At 37.9% G+C, this 15,778-nt stretch overlaps 1 protein-coding gene across 7 annotated transcripts in view; it reads left to right on the top strand.

Moving 5' to 3' along the window:
- Positions 1-15,778, top strand: part of LOC139452196 (golgin subfamily A member 4-like) — a 171,170-nt gene that overhangs the window by 76,907 nt on the left and 78,485 nt on the right. For all 7 annotated transcript variants that reach the window (XM_071233572.1, XM_071233570.1, XM_071233573.1 and 4 more), the window contains 3 exons: positions 1,736-1,819; positions 3,258-3,326; positions 4,278-4,394. In XM_071233572.1, the coding sequence (XP_071089673.1) occupies positions 1,736-1,819; positions 3,258-3,326; positions 4,278-4,394 (270 nt within the window). The remainder of the gene's footprint in view (positions 1-1,735; positions 1,820-3,257; positions 3,327-4,277; positions 4,395-15,778) is intronic.

The following is a 15,778-nucleotide window of genomic DNA, read 5'->3' as shown; positions in this document are numbered from 1 at the left end:
ACTCTTCCATATCTGCAGTGGCTAATCTCAGGTGTGGTGGGAAGTTAAGCCTAAGTCTATTGTCTATTATGGCTATTATTAAGTCTTAAGCTGGGTGTTTATCTTTTTGTTCTGATTGCTGCAGATGGCGTGTGGGAAATACTGTACACTGGCCATATATTGATTTTGTCTGCATTGAAAATAACAGCACTGACACAGTACATGACTGGGGCTAGGGTGACATAAATAACTGAGAAGATATTACACAAGGCCAAATATGACTCCAACATATACTGATAGAAAACATCAATATCATAAGCCATCTGAAGCCTTCAGGGGGCGGTCGGGTAGCCTAGTGGTTAAAGCGTTCGCCTGGCATGCTGAAGACCCGGGTTCGATTCCCGACATGGGTACAATGTGTGAAGCCCATTTCTGGTGTCCCCCGCCGTGATATTGCTGGAATATTGCTAAAAGCGGCGTAAAACCATACTCACTCACTGTAATATACATGAATTGGAACTTGTGAATTTTATTTTTGTGTTCCGAAGAAACTGTAGTTTTGAAATATAATGAAAACTCAAAATGTGATTTTTCATCCAGATGGTCCCTTATCTCATGGTGGGTCACATTTTTTTTTACATCATGTCTCCAGAATACGTCAAGGCAGGGTTTCTTTGTATGAATAGTTCTATAACATTAAAGAGGCACGTGAGACATTGCACGTGAGACATAAATACATGTAACAACATCAATACACGCGACATATAGTTCTGTTTGTGGATATCAGTGTTCACTCCCAGCATGTTTGTCAATACCGACTACATCCACACCCAGGTTTAGCATCATCTCCTGTGCAATCAGTATATAAACACTGTAGCATGAGAACAGGCTTACAGTTTGTGATGGTGTCTTGGAGAGTTGCAGCTAGATGGGGAATGATGCCAGAGATATTCAAACAGTTCTTGTAGCTCACAGATAGAGACCATACCATGTATATCTTAGTGTGTGATGTATCCGGGGGGCACTTGGAGTCTCTACGCGTGGGGTTGATCACGGTTTGTAGATATGGATTTAATTTACTTTAATTTTATTAGGTGTCTTGTAAATGTGTGAAAATGTGTTTTCTAATAATAATCTGAAAGTGCTTGTTTTGAAAACATGTCTTGTGAAATAAGTGTAATTTCTTGTTTACATTTGGAATATAGATATTAGGTCTTCAGCAACCCATGCTTGCCGTAAAAGGCGACTATGCTTGTTGTAAGAGGCGACTAGCGGGATCGGGTGGTCAGGCTCGCTGACTTGGTTGATGCACATCATCGTATCCCAATGGCGTGAATCGATGCTCATGATGTCAATCACTGGAAGTCAGACTGTGTCATCAGTGTTTCCCCATGTCAACTCTGTGTGTGAAGGAACAGTTCAGTGAAGGTGCAGTTAATGAACATGGACCTCCGACCTCTGGAAAAACCCATGAACAAGAATAAGGAGTTTACAGATCGTGTATCATGGACATCTGGTTCATGGTCATCTGGTTCATGGACATCTGGTTCATGGACATCTGGTTCATGGTCATCTGGTTCATGGTCATCTGGTTCATGGACATCTGGTTCATGGTCATCTGGTTCATGGACATCTGGTTCATGGACATCTGGTTCATGGACGTCTTATAAGGCAAATGCCGGTTAGTTTTCATTTAGAACATGAAGATGTATGGAGTACATGTAATGTTGAGGACTGACTATTGTTGTTTCTGTAGATGAGGAGCCAGCTGGAGATGGATCTGTTCAAGAGTCAGTGTCGGATAGAGGAGCTGGAGAAATTACTGCAGGACACAGGACAGGTGAGTGTCAGGGAGTGAGTGTCTGCTGGTCAATGAGTGAGTGAGTGTCTGTTGGTGAATGAGTGAGTGAGTGTCTGTGTTAGTGAATGAGTGAGTGAGTGTCTGTGTTGGTGAATGAGTGAGTGAGTGAGTGTCTGTGATGGTGAACGAGTGAGTGAGTGTCTGTGTTGGTGAATGAGTGAGTGAGTGAGTGTCTGTGTTGGTGAATGAGTGAGTGAGTGTCTGTGTTGGTGAATGAGTGAGTGTCTGTGTTGGTGAATGAGTGAGTCGATGAGTGAGTGAGTGGACGTGTGAGTCGGATAGAGGACCTGGAGGTACTACTACAGGACTAAGGGCAGGTGAATGTGTCCGTGTCTGTGGGAGAGAGAGTGTGTTGGTGAGTGGGAGAGTGATTGAGTGTCTGTGTTGGTGAATGAGTGAGTCGATGAGTGAGTGAGTGGATGTGTGAGTCGGATAGAGGACCTGGAGGTACTACTACAGGACTAAGGGCAGGTGAATGTGTCAGTGTCTGTGGGAGAGAGAATGTGTTGGTGAGTGAGTGAGTGCCAGAATGAGTATCAGAGTGAGTGTCAATGTTGTTGAATGAGTGAGTTGATGAGTGAGTGAGTGGATGTGTGAGTTGGATACAGGACCAGGAGATACTACTACAGGACCATCTAGCCCAACAAACCTGAGGTCAACAGCATGAATGTCGGTCTACTCCATCAGCAGCTAGTAACACAGCGGCAAACCATGTTGAAAATGATTTTAATATATGTTTGATTTTATTGGGAGTAAACAAGTTCGGAATCTTTGCAGCCCTATGGAGAAGTTTTAAAAGCAGGACAATCACATTGGGAGGGTTGAACAAACATTTGGGGTGATTTGTGGAAGAACAGTGAGTCAATTGTGAAAGTTTTTTTAACTGCTCTATCAGAAATTTATTTATGTTTTTATGAAGAGACCAAGTAATTGCTTGGCAAATACCCAACAATCATGAAAATCTTCAGAAAAAAGGTCAACCCATCTTGGGAAGGCTTCCAAACCATTTTTGCCATGACCGTTTGTAACTAACAACTTGAAATGAACAGGCACAGTTGATGAAAATACAAGGTCTCACTTGTAATTGGGGTCTGAGGTTTAATACTACATTTGAGGAAATCAATTTCCTGTTCGGTCAGTCAATAAATCCTTCAGGGCTTCTCCCAGCTTGTATGGCCCCCGTGATAAAGCAGCAGACGACACATATCTTTGTATCGCCACCTGAGGTGATGCTGGGACGCTGATACAAACAACATATATGATTCTATCTCTCACTGATTTTGGTGTAGTCGTAAGTCTTGGGGATTTGTGCAGTCGATAGTTGAACATTTTAGTTCTATATTAACTAGAAACAGAGGGAGATCTGATAACTACTTCCTCGCATGCTGCTAATTTCGTCACTCATCCACTGATTCAGGGTGAAGCTTGTGAATGGGTCCGAGAGAAAGAAAAGTTCTTCACGTCTAATGAAGAGCTTCGACAACAGGTAAAGATTTTCTCCAAATACTTTTTTTAATTATGAAATAGATATGAGTTCCCTTTTATTAAATTTGTTGAGATGGGTGTTTTAAGAAAAAGAACCTGACTTGAATTTGAAAATTAAGTTTGGAGATGAACCTAGGTTTTCAATGAAGAGTGATGGTTCACGTGTGGGTCTTGTAATGCTCATTTTCATTTGAAATGTAAAGCATCACTTTGTTAAAAAAAACTGACTGGTTATGTATAAATAAATTGCAAGTAATTCCATGGCATCGGATTGGCTAACCAAGCAATTTTTTTCTCAGTTTTGTTTCAATAACTATTTATCCTGATTGGCTGTTAACAGAGAATATGAGCCTTGAGTCGTATTATTTGTGTTGACAGATTTCACTGATTTCGTATTATTAGGGTCATGATTAAATAAGCAGTCTGTGAAGTTCTAATGGTTGACTTATTCATAAGAACTGACTTCAATATTTTTTTTGTATAAATGGAGGTATAAGACGTAAAAAGCAGTATGCACACTGTAAATCTGCTGTTTTGTGTGTTTATGGCGTTAATATAGAAACCAGTTTGCATAATCAGTCCACTGTGCAGATTTACATAGTGTGCACACCACTTATTACATTTATTCCCTCGTAATTGGGGGTCACAGGTGGCCTAGTCTATGGCGCCGCGATTCGCTCTGCGGAATTGCATCCCTTGGGCATGCCATAAACCTATGATTGTGGGTTCGAATCCCGGTTCGCCCCGATTATGTTTCTAGGTTTGACAGCTCGTGGGTTTCACCAAAGTGGTAAACGTCTGAGACCTGCATCACTTCGGGCTTTCCTCCCACATTAAGCTGACACGCCATGATATACCTGGAATACTGTTAAAAGGGGCGTTAAACCCAACTCACTCACTCACTCCTTCGTAATTGCAACAAATATTGAAGACGGTTCTTTGCACGTTGCAGGTACAGGTGTTTGAGAGTGAGACTATCAACCTACAGCAAGACCTGTCCGAGAAGACGGAGCAGATCGAGGACCTGGAGTTCCGCATCCTGGAGCTGGAGGAGTGTGCACAGCCAAAGGTAGGTCCACCATGTTGGATTCTATATGTTCACCGGTGCTGAGTCTCATTGTATCCTTGCCCCGATTATGTTTCTAGGTTTGTCAGCACCATACCCATGCTCATGGGTTTCACTGAAGTGGTAAACGTCTGAGACCTGCATCACTTCGGGCTTTCCTCCCACATTAAGCTGACACGCCGTGATATAACTGGAATAATGTTAAAAGCGGCGTTAAACCCAACTCACTCACTCACTCATTGTATCCTGCTGATGTCAACAATGATCGCTTCCTCATAGAATTAGTTCCACCCAGAACAAATATCGCCAGTGTAAATGTGTCCTGGAAAGAGTTTCTTAGTAAAAACTGTTCTATGGGAATAATTCCCCAAGGACAAATAGTACTAAGTAGAAATTTCACTACATCTACAGATACTTTTTGACACTATACCAACCAACATTTTGAACAATTCCCAACAAAAACTTGCGCATTATTTGTAGCCCTGTCACTAACTTAATCCATATCCTGATGTCGACAGTGAAAAGAACTTCTCCATTTACGCTCAGTAAATGATGCTTGCTGTTGTTGATTTGCTATGACATGATACTATAAGATCAGCCAGGAAAGAGGTTATTCCAAGCATATAATGTTAGTCTATGCGCGGAGATACCCATTGGGATTCTGGGTAAGAATATAGGTCCCACCAACCTCTGCTGGTTGTAACAGGCGACTAAATGGATCATGTTGTCCGGCTCGCTGACTTGGGTGATCGTATTCTGGATCGATGCTCATAATGTCAATCACTGGAGTGTCTGGTCCAAAGAGGATTATTACAAGCAACTGTCATTTTGCTGAAATATTGCTGAGTGCAACGTTAAACAAAAAACAAAAGATCATTCTGGGAGAATGAAGGGAGACAACTCAGTGTTTCTGAAATCATATACCTCTTCAAGCCATTGTTTAAGGTGAATCCAAACATCATGCAATACATTCGGTACATCATAGGGAGTGTTGTGACAGCATTAATGTATTCTTGTCATCAATGCAAGACAACTACTGTAAATCTTGATATTAACGCGAGCATGAATTAAATGCAAAAAATGCGAGTGGTCTTTGTTCGCATTATTAACATCGCATTTATATCAACAATAAGACATTTTGGATTGCAGAAATACCAACTTAGACATACCCCGAAAACAAACAACTATGTATTCCACATCAATGTTTATAAACAATGTCATTCAAACACTAATTACATCCTGTGAATTGTCACTGCTGGGGTCAAGACAAGCGTTCTACTCACTCATGTCATCACTGATCACACCTGCAAGTCCAGACAGATGCCACCCAACACGTTGTCTTTATTCTTTGCGACTGCATCAAAGGCCGACACGAGCCAGCGCGCACGTATTGTTTTAGCTGAAGTACTCTAATCAGCGCTAATAAGCGGTGCTATTTGGGGTGTGATTGGATTAATGTAAGGTTGGATTAAGGTGAGGGTTCTCCTGTAAACCTGACTGAGGACATTTTGTTAAGATATAAATCCATTGATGCTTGAGAGGAGGGGGTGTCGCATTCATATTGAGTCACATTTTTTGCTAGGGGCCAGCGGTCGTATTCTATTGGAGACGCATTAATTTCACGATTTACAGTATATTGTGAATGCCTTGTGCCAACCTGATTTTGGTACAAATATTTCCCAGTTATGTCAACATTGTCTTCATCTTGGAGAGATTATAGACTGAATTAAGTCTCCAGCTGATAGACATGTGAGGATGATGGATAGGTTTAATAGAATTTCTTGGAGAGCATGGGGGGTAACTCTTCATTCAGAATTATTGAGTGCAAATGGCCTACTAGTGGCAGTATTCCAGATTTGTGATGCCAGTCTGTAAGTAATTGAATTCGGGAAAAACATTCCAGTGATTGGATCATGAGCATGACATGCATCGACCAAATCAGCAAGCCCGCCCACCCAATCCCGTTAGTTGCCTTTCGACATACATTGTTTGCTTATTGGTACAATGCCAGAGACTCTTGGTGTCCCCTACAGCGATATGGCTTAAATGTAAATTAGCATTAAACCACACCCAACCACCCACCTCCCAAAAATATAAAACAATCCCAGAGCTCCAGATAACTTTTTGAGCAATTGAGTTTTTATTTGACGGTTTCTAGTTCAATTGGGTTATTACATTTTTCATTGGGTAACTAATATTGTTTCTGTTATCTATTCATTACTCTATTGGGGTTTTCCCAAAATGAGGAAACATTTTGAGATTTTGAAAAAATGAGTGTTTTAGATGTATAGAACGGTTCTAAATATAGGCTTGATTCTGAAAGTAAATTAGCTCGTAATTGTGTTTCGGAAATCAGCTCATGCTGTTTTTATACATTGGAGTTTTGAATTTAATGTATGCGTTTCTGTACACAAGTTAAATGAAAGTAATTGGGTTTGACTCTATTTTGGGGGTATTTTACGCAAATGCACAGCTTATCTGTAGCTCTGAGTCCTGGCAGGACAACTGCCTCTTGGGTCCTGGTCATTGCATCAGAAAGTGAGGGAAGGAAGTCAATTTGACCTGTGCACCCTGCTCCAATGACCTGATGTGCACCAACAATCCCATTACGTTGACCTCAATGGCAGCCTTTACGTAGGACCTCTTTATCTTCCAGTGACCAGTTCAATACTTATCTCCATTGATAATCCTTCCTTGCCCTCAAGGTACTTCTTTGTGGAACACACTCGTCATTGCACCTCCACACAAATGCTGCTCCAACTACTAGGTTAATGGCCTGTGGTGATCTGCCTTGTAGTGTCATTTGTCTATATGATAGATTCTCCGTAGTTCTGCTTGGATGATTCCAATACTAATCAGAATGACCCCGGGGAATAAGGAGCAGAGTGATATGCCTGTATATTGGTCATTAGTCTTCTGTCGGGTCCTCGTGAGTTGATGTATGTTCGCTGGTGGAAGGGATTCTGTTTTCGCTGACCATGGACTCCTGATGGAGGAAGCGATCAAGGTGGGTGATATCATCCAAGAATTTAATCTCTTTAGCCGCGATTTATTTCTGTCGTACATACCTGTGTCTGTTATGATATTTTAATGTAGGGTGGTGCTGTTCTTACTGTATATAGAGCCTTCCTTTGGGGTAGTCCATATGCAACCATGTCTGTCCCTTGCTCATGTGGTACAAGCTGTTAGTTGTTGGTAAGTAGTTCTGTGTAGATTCTATGATGATATTAACTTCTTAGTGGAGATTGTAAAGACCAGGTTTGGTGAAATCTCCCAAATATTTTCATGTTCATGTAGAATTTATTTCAAAATTATTCCATAATATCACTTACTTTTGTATGTTCAAATATTTTCTTGGTTCATGTAGAATTAATTTCAGCAATTATTGCCATATTACTGAAAATATTCTCAATTATCATTACTATAATGTCATGAAAAGGAAAATAATTATTTTGAATTTAAAATACAGCTATGACATCACTATAGTTTCAACTGTAGATTATCTGTAAGGAAATGACAGTTTATGACATACTCTCCTCAATGCAAAATTGAAGTAGCATTTAAGTCAGATGATGCAACGTAACTGGACATGTGTTATAAATAAGATACTCACCAACATCACTGACTGTTTATTGGTTAAGAGTGCCCAGTGGTTTGTGCGTTATCTTTAACATATATGCTTTCATATTGACATGTATATGTTTAATGATTCAACGAATAGACCTCCATTGTACTGGCAATGTTGATATGGTATGTGTAACAATGTATTAGATTACATTTGACATTTAGTGAATTAGGTTATCACGTAATTCGAGAGGTTATATTCTTGTTTCCAACTAAATCTGTTTAAAGTTATAGTTTTTAATCTGAAAACCTAAACATGACTACATTTCTAATGTCAACAGTTTGTACACTTTACAAGAACCTGTGGTTCCATATTTTTTAGTCAGACGTACCTAGCAAGAACAATGCACTGGGGTAATAGGTGACATGTTTGGTGCTGGCGCCGTTGCCTGGTAACAGAAGGGGGTGTTCTCTGTATATTCTATACACACACTTCATGGTGTCCACATTGTACATATGGTCTTCGTTAAGACATTCATGTTAAAACCATGGGCTATGTGCAACCTACGCATGGCTTCTGTCAAAAAGGTTTTATAACAATAGCTGTATAAAGTATAAAAATGCTTTTGAGCTTCTGATATGTATGAAGGATAGTTTAAGATTATGTTACAGTATAAATATACAAAAAAAGTAACTGTTTGACAGAAAGAAAATTGATATAGCCAGGCTGTATATGATCAAGGCTGTTAAACAAAGTGATCTTAGTGCTACGATTGTCGTATGTCTATGCTAAAGTGTTAAGATTTTTTCGTGGAATGGGGCCCTGATTATTGGAATACATGTATACGTGATTCGCTAAGTAAGGATTTTATCATTAGTTGTATGATAAAATAACAAAACGTATGTCATTGTGGCAAAAGGTAAATAATGTATGTAATATCAGGTATTTTTAAGTGCTATAATGCTATGTTTGGGTTCCATTGTATATTCATCTCATTGTCATGAAAAACATTTTTTTTAAATATTTTTGACAAAGGGTGTATTACACCTGAAAATACAACCAATGACTAGTGATGGTTGTTCACATCAATATTTACCTAGTGGCTGCACTTTGTACCTGTGTTTGATAGTTAGGCAGGTGTGAATAATAAGCTCTGCATATCATGTAAATATTTATTTTGTCCATTGATTTTGGGCAACTGACTTTACTATTGTTCTCAGTGTCTTGACAATTGTTTCAGAGTATATTTTCAGTGAGGCCCTGTTAGGGTTGGATGGTTTTGATGAATGTGTGTTTAGGCATATTTATGTATACTCTCATTCATACACAGGTTATGAAAATATTGGAAAATATTACATTTGATATTCAGCTTTAGAAATTGGCACATATCATGGCTGTATAGTTCCAATGAAACTGTTAGTACTACTGAATGTGTATCATCATACGTACTAATGATATCAACTGAATCAGTTCCAACCAGATAAAGTAAGTGAGTGAGCGAGTGAGTATAACACTGATATAAACAGTAAACCAATCACCCAAACCCTCTTTGCTGCATTTTTTATTTTAATCTGTAAATAATAATAATAATGATAATAATAATAATGGAAAATATGGGATTGAAACCTATGATCATAAGATCCTGGCTTCCAAAGGGACATGACTCTGTATAGCAAAATTTGGTGCCTCTGATGAGGGCCACCATGGTCTTATCAGGTAAAAGTTATGTAACGTGTTTGTAAACAGAAAAAGAGTATGTTCTTTTAGCAAGGCAAAATCTCACAAACAGAATTACTGTGTGCATAATGAAAGTAGCTATATCCTCACAGGTCTGGAAATTGGTACAATACTTAAACTGTCATTTGTCCCACAAGAGAGATTACATTAATTCAGCTAGATCCAATCCTGATCTGTAATCAGCTTAACTAGGCGTGTGTGCTCTGTGACGTTGACTCTGGCCGGGGTACAAGGAGAGACCATTACCGGAATGATTAAGGTTAACTGTTTAGCAGTGTTATTTTGGTATTGATTACCTGGAGATTACTCAATCCTTCTGGGTGGCGATATTTAGCTGTTGGAGTGATACACAGACTGTTCCTGATTTCATTCACAGCCATATTTAGATGCACTGACTATGAAAATTAAGCTTTAAGCATAAAAGTGACATTACTGTAGAAATTCAACATATTTGACTGTCAAGCAATGCATCAGTGATTTTTATTGAGTAGATCTGTAAGTCATGAGAATGTCTTACCAAGAGACCCATTTTTGGTTCAGATTTGTTTCTGATGAGGACATGTTTTTGAACACAGAATAGAAATATTTATTGTTTGATAGGCATTTATTGGAAGTTGACGGATGACAAATGAGACACAACATGGTTAACAACTTCTTTGTGCCTACTTTAGAACTTTTATGTTTGAAATTTGAAACATTCCTTTCAGTATTTTTTGTTGTTTGAGGGGTTAGGGACCAGCTCAAAAGTTTGATGTCAAATTAAAGTCTCAATTCTTTAAGTTTAGGGGTGGGGTAGGGTTGGCAAGTGGCTGGCTGGCTGGTATAATTGCCCTACAATTGTCCATCCAACAAAATCAACTTACCATATTTCTCAATGTTTATATGATAACTAGACTAAGCGAAAACTCCCATCCTATTGCACTGAGCCTATTTTTATTTGTATGCTGTGAGAAGTCATTAACTACATCTGCTGTTTCCACAAGGTAACCATCACTAGTGGTAAGTCCATCTAGTCACATGTGTAATATAGAATGGCAGATTTGATCTATAAAAAAAAACTACAATGATTTTTTTTCCCACCTTGTAAATAGTCTTCAGTCGATAAATGTTTTGAAAAAGCAGGGCAAAACATGAGAATGTGTTGCAAAAGAGGCCACACAGGAATTCAATTTTTTCAGAGTTAAGTTTGTTTTATATTTTTGGAGGGAGGGGGATGTTTCAAAACTTGAGGTGGGGTATGTCTCAAGACTTGAGGAATTGATATTTTTATACAATATCAAACTTTTGATATCATAGAATTGTATTGTACAAATAAAGAAACTTAATAATTGTTAAATTATATTTTTGAAAAAAACCCAAGAAGGTCTACTTTATGTTTAATTATGCTGTGATAATATGTTTAGAAGAAAATAATTAAGAGTTCAATCTAAGTCATACAAATGTATAACAATTAATGGTATAACCTAGAATAATGGGATTTGATAAAAAAGGACAGTGATGTTTCATAAATATTTACTTGTATTATTATTTAATTAATAAAATTGCTGAGTCAGCAAAGTTATGCCCACATTACTTATGATCAATTAAGGGTGAAAACAGATATAGAGCTGTGTTATTTATTTTAAGAGAATATTCAATATTTATTAGAGAATATTCATCTACCTATTGATAATAATTCTAAAACAAATTTCAAAAAAAGGAGACCATGTTTTCAGAAACACCTAAGTATACTTTGAAAGTAAGATACAAATATTAGCATCACAGACAGTAAAATCATCTCTTAAGACCAAAGGGAAGTAATTCTACACTTGGCTAATCTTCAAGCAGGAAAACAAGTTTGTCCTCCCTGACAGGGCCTCAGCAGAAGGTGCTGTATTGTTATGTGTCTAAGGAGTTGACCTGGTGTAGTGCCCCTTCCAGCATTCATGTACACAGTGGGCTGACAGCCAGTCACCGACCTCCATTGCTGGAGTGTGTCATACAACCTGTAGAGGTGGAATTACCTACACCTAACTTGATACTCTAACCCAGCCTCAGCTAAATTTGTGGATTCTCCTCAGGATCAATTTTTCATGCTGGAAGTTCAGTCAGTTAGAACAATGATGGAATGTGCTTCTCTGACAAGTTGGAGTTTTCGTAGTGTCAGGTGAGTTAACATCGTTATCAGGTGGGGTCGTTCAGGTGTGCCGATTTCAGGTGAAAGATATTTGAGTCATTGAGGTGTGTCTGATATTAGTGATGTGTGAGAAGAAATTGCAAGGACAGGAGTAACACTTTCAGGAGGTGATCCGACGTCCAGTGTTAGTACTGTATGCAGTGTTGAAAATATATGTGTGGTCAGATACTGTGACAGCATTCTGTAGATTACTGATTCATATGTAAATTGTCAGGCTTGACAATATGTGGATATGTATATTCACTAAGCTGGTTCATTGTGGCAACTTTATCAATATTATCGTACTAGCTTTCCTGATTGTCATGGGCTGTGACACACATAATATGAGGCTGTGTGATAGATGGCATAAAAGTGACATTACTGTAGACTGACATTTGAAAGTTTGAATAACTCACAACTTGTCTAGGCCTTGTGATTTGGCTACCTACATGTAAATAATTAGTAGAAATAACAAATTAAAAGTCTAATAACAATAATTGTCGGAATAATATTGATGTCCATATGAAACTACAAGAATATAGATCTATGTATTATTTGGGTATTAATTCTGAGTCATATTATTTCTCTTCAGTTTTTAATAAACATAATAGTTAATCAGGGAAAATTTAATGTTTTGATCTTAGTTAGCTTTTGATGTGAGTTTCATGATCACAGGAATAAAAATGATCTTAAGTTTTGTTTTCATAAAAAAGGCCATGTATGTTGATTTGAGAATTCTTTTGGACACTCTGTTTATAGTGTTGTTTGGACACATAGTTTATAGTGTTATGTTGACACTTCATTTAAAGCGTTGTTTGGACACTTTCTTTGGCCACTTAGTTTATGGTGTTGTTTGGCCACTTAGTTTATAGTGTTGTTTGTAAGTTTGAATTTGTTAAAAGATTTATGATGATTTATTCACAATGAAACTATTCCATTATTCAAGTTTCTTGATACAACTGGATCTCAGCGTGTAGTGTTTATTGTCGTACTTTGTGGTGTCCTGTTGATCTGGAATACGTTTGATAAGAAATAAGTCCCGCTTTGCCAGCCCGTTTCCTGCACTGCAAGAGGTGGTACATATAGTCTGTAACTCCGGTGCTTTGCGACATATTGTAAGTGAATATTCTCTCAGTCACCCAAGGAAGTAAATTCCGAACATGTCACGTTTATTGAAGTGTCATGAAGTATATTCTATGATGAAGAAACATTGTCAAAGATATATTACACTCTTCAATCTTCTTTTATCAAGACATGCATGTAATTTAATGAAGAAAAGTCAAAACTGTTGGTGAAGTACACTGTTACAGGTTTTTAAAATGCCAAGATGCGAGAAGCAATATGATTGTGATGCTTGAGTTATTTAAGTTATGTAGAAAAAAAAAGTATTTTGAATATTAAAAATGTCTGTTGATGAGAAACTTCTACTAACAAGCAGCCCTGAAAGATGACAAACAAGTATTCCTCTATTAATGGCAGACCTCTGATAAGGGATGGCCTGGGGGGGTTTGAAGTGTCGCGCCATGCAGTAACAAGGATAGTCTCAGTTGCAGCTAATCATATATCCCCATTATGTGTATATTTATGTATCATACAGTTGCTAAACTAAGCCGACCTTCCGTCACTTCCGAAAGTAATTACCACTGACCTCCAAGAAGGGGTGACCTCGAATATAGACAAGGCCTGAAAACTGAAATTCAATAAATAACATTTAGAAGAACAGTAAGCAGTTGTCAATCATGACCCATTAATTGAAATTAGTGAAGGCTATTTGGACGCATGAAATTTGGTGCGGCCTGTTCAACAAAGTATATGAATAAGGAGGAGATATGGAATTTTTAGTTTGGGCCTCTGAATGTTCATATCGTTAATAGGGTCACTGTCCAATCCAATGATTATATCAGATTTAAGTGTCACTAATGTTATATTGTACGAGAGGAGGTAACAGTTTAGCCATGTCATTCTATTCGATTTTTTCTTTCTGTGCGAGCGTATTCATAGTCACATAAGTCGGCAAGAGGTCACGGATTTGATGGTATATGATCTTCAGTACAAACATTTGGACAGCTTGTTATTGCTCCTGTCCTTCATTGAATAACATCAGCAGCTTGGAGCTGGTGGCATTGATACTCTCCCTGTAAGGCCATAGGGTATAAAATGTTAGATTTTCATCCCGCCCACCTGACAATCAAATACCAGCCTTTCATCGTCTTATACCCTCCAGTATCTACAGATGAAGAAAGTCCCTTCGTGTGTTTCCTTCTTTCTGTAGGCCTGATGTTCTTTTTTGTTCTTTTTGAGACCGTCCGACCAAAAGACATTGAAAAAAAAAGACTTTTGACAATTCACTTTTTTAACAGACATTTTTACAATTACGTAAAATATATATAAAAAAAACCCATGAGAATATTATCACTGCAATTTTTAGGAAGTGAGCAATAATATGCATCATAATCTTATTAAAAAAACAAACCCAATCAATTATCTTTAGGTGTCTTGCCATGTTAAAACTTGTTTGTGTTTCTTTCATTAGTAGTAGTACTTATCTCTATGTTTTAATTTTTTTAAATATTCTTTTTTCGATAACCTATAATATATTTTAGTCCTAATTTTTGTTTACCTACTTATAAAACTAAAAGGCCTTACTTGATGAGATACACTATATGCATCGTCATACCACACATCCCTACTTGTAAGTTTAAGCTTGTAATCCTTGTTAAAGTTGAAAGTCTTCAAGCTCATATTCTCTTTACGACATTCATAAACAAACTGGCTTAGGATAGTTCTAATGTTTGTCCATTTGTCAATATTTGATATGTCTATCTGATCACAGTTGTAAAAAATAGGAATACATCTTTTTCATCCTATATTCTTACAATGTATACATACAAAGTTTGAAATTCTTCAAGCCAATGAATTCCAGACACAAGATATTTTTTGGCAATGTGGCTTAGGAAGGTGCTGATTTTGAATCCAGTATCTGCATTTCTGCAAATATATCTGATCATGTATTCCAATTGCTTGAAAACAATTCTGATAATGTATGGAATGTGAATATTAAAATCTTGAAAACCATTCTGATAGTGTATATGGAATCTGAATATTAAAATCTTGAAAACAATTCTGATAATGTATGGAATGTGAATATTAAAATCTTGAAAACAATTCTGATATTGTTAGGAATGTGAATATTAAAATCTTGAAAACAATTAAGATAATGTATGGAATGTGAATATTGAAGCCTTGAAAACAATTCTGATAATATATGGAGTGTGAACATCAAAATCTTGAAAACAATTCTGATAATGTATGGAATGTGAACATCAAAATCTTGAAAACAATTTTGATAATGTATGGAATGTGAATATTAAAATCTTAAAAACAATTCTGATAATGTATGGAATGTGAATATTAAAATCCTGCCTGCTGATTCCATGTTAATGACGACATGTGTTGAGCAGGTCGGCACTAGCATCGTGCACAGTGACGGGGGTTGCGATCATGTTGGTGCTAGGGGGCGGGGAGCGAGCCTTTACCTGACAGTTTGCTCAACAAATACCGGGCGACCAGGTAGCCTACTGCTTGTTGACACACTTTGCTCACCCCCTGTGTCAACCCCATGTCATGTGTGTCTTACACCAGTCCTCTTTGGGCAGAAATAAAATGTGATAATTATTATTCTGTTGGGTTGGAGTTCCATTAAGAAAGGAAGAGGTAGAATAAGTGTTATTTTAGGACCACAGCATCTCCCCATAACTTCGGAATTGAGCCCCCTCCCCCCCCCCCCCCCCCAAAAAAAATGACCATACTTGCCGAAAGAGGTGACTATGCTTGTTGTAAAAGGCGACTAACGGGATCGGGTGGTCAGGCTCGCTGACTTGGTTGATGCATGTCATCGATCCCAATTGCGTGGATCGCTGCTCATGATAT

Source organism: Haliotis cracherodii, unplaced genomic scaffold (genome assembly GCF_022045235.1).
Source record: "Haliotis cracherodii isolate W230 unplaced genomic scaffold, xgHalCrac1.p SCAF_9, whole genome shotgun sequence".
NCBI lineage: Eukaryota > Metazoa > Mollusca > Gastropoda > Lepetellida > Haliotidae > Haliotis > Haliotis cracherodii.
This window is presented reverse-complemented; position numbering and strand designations above follow the sequence as displayed.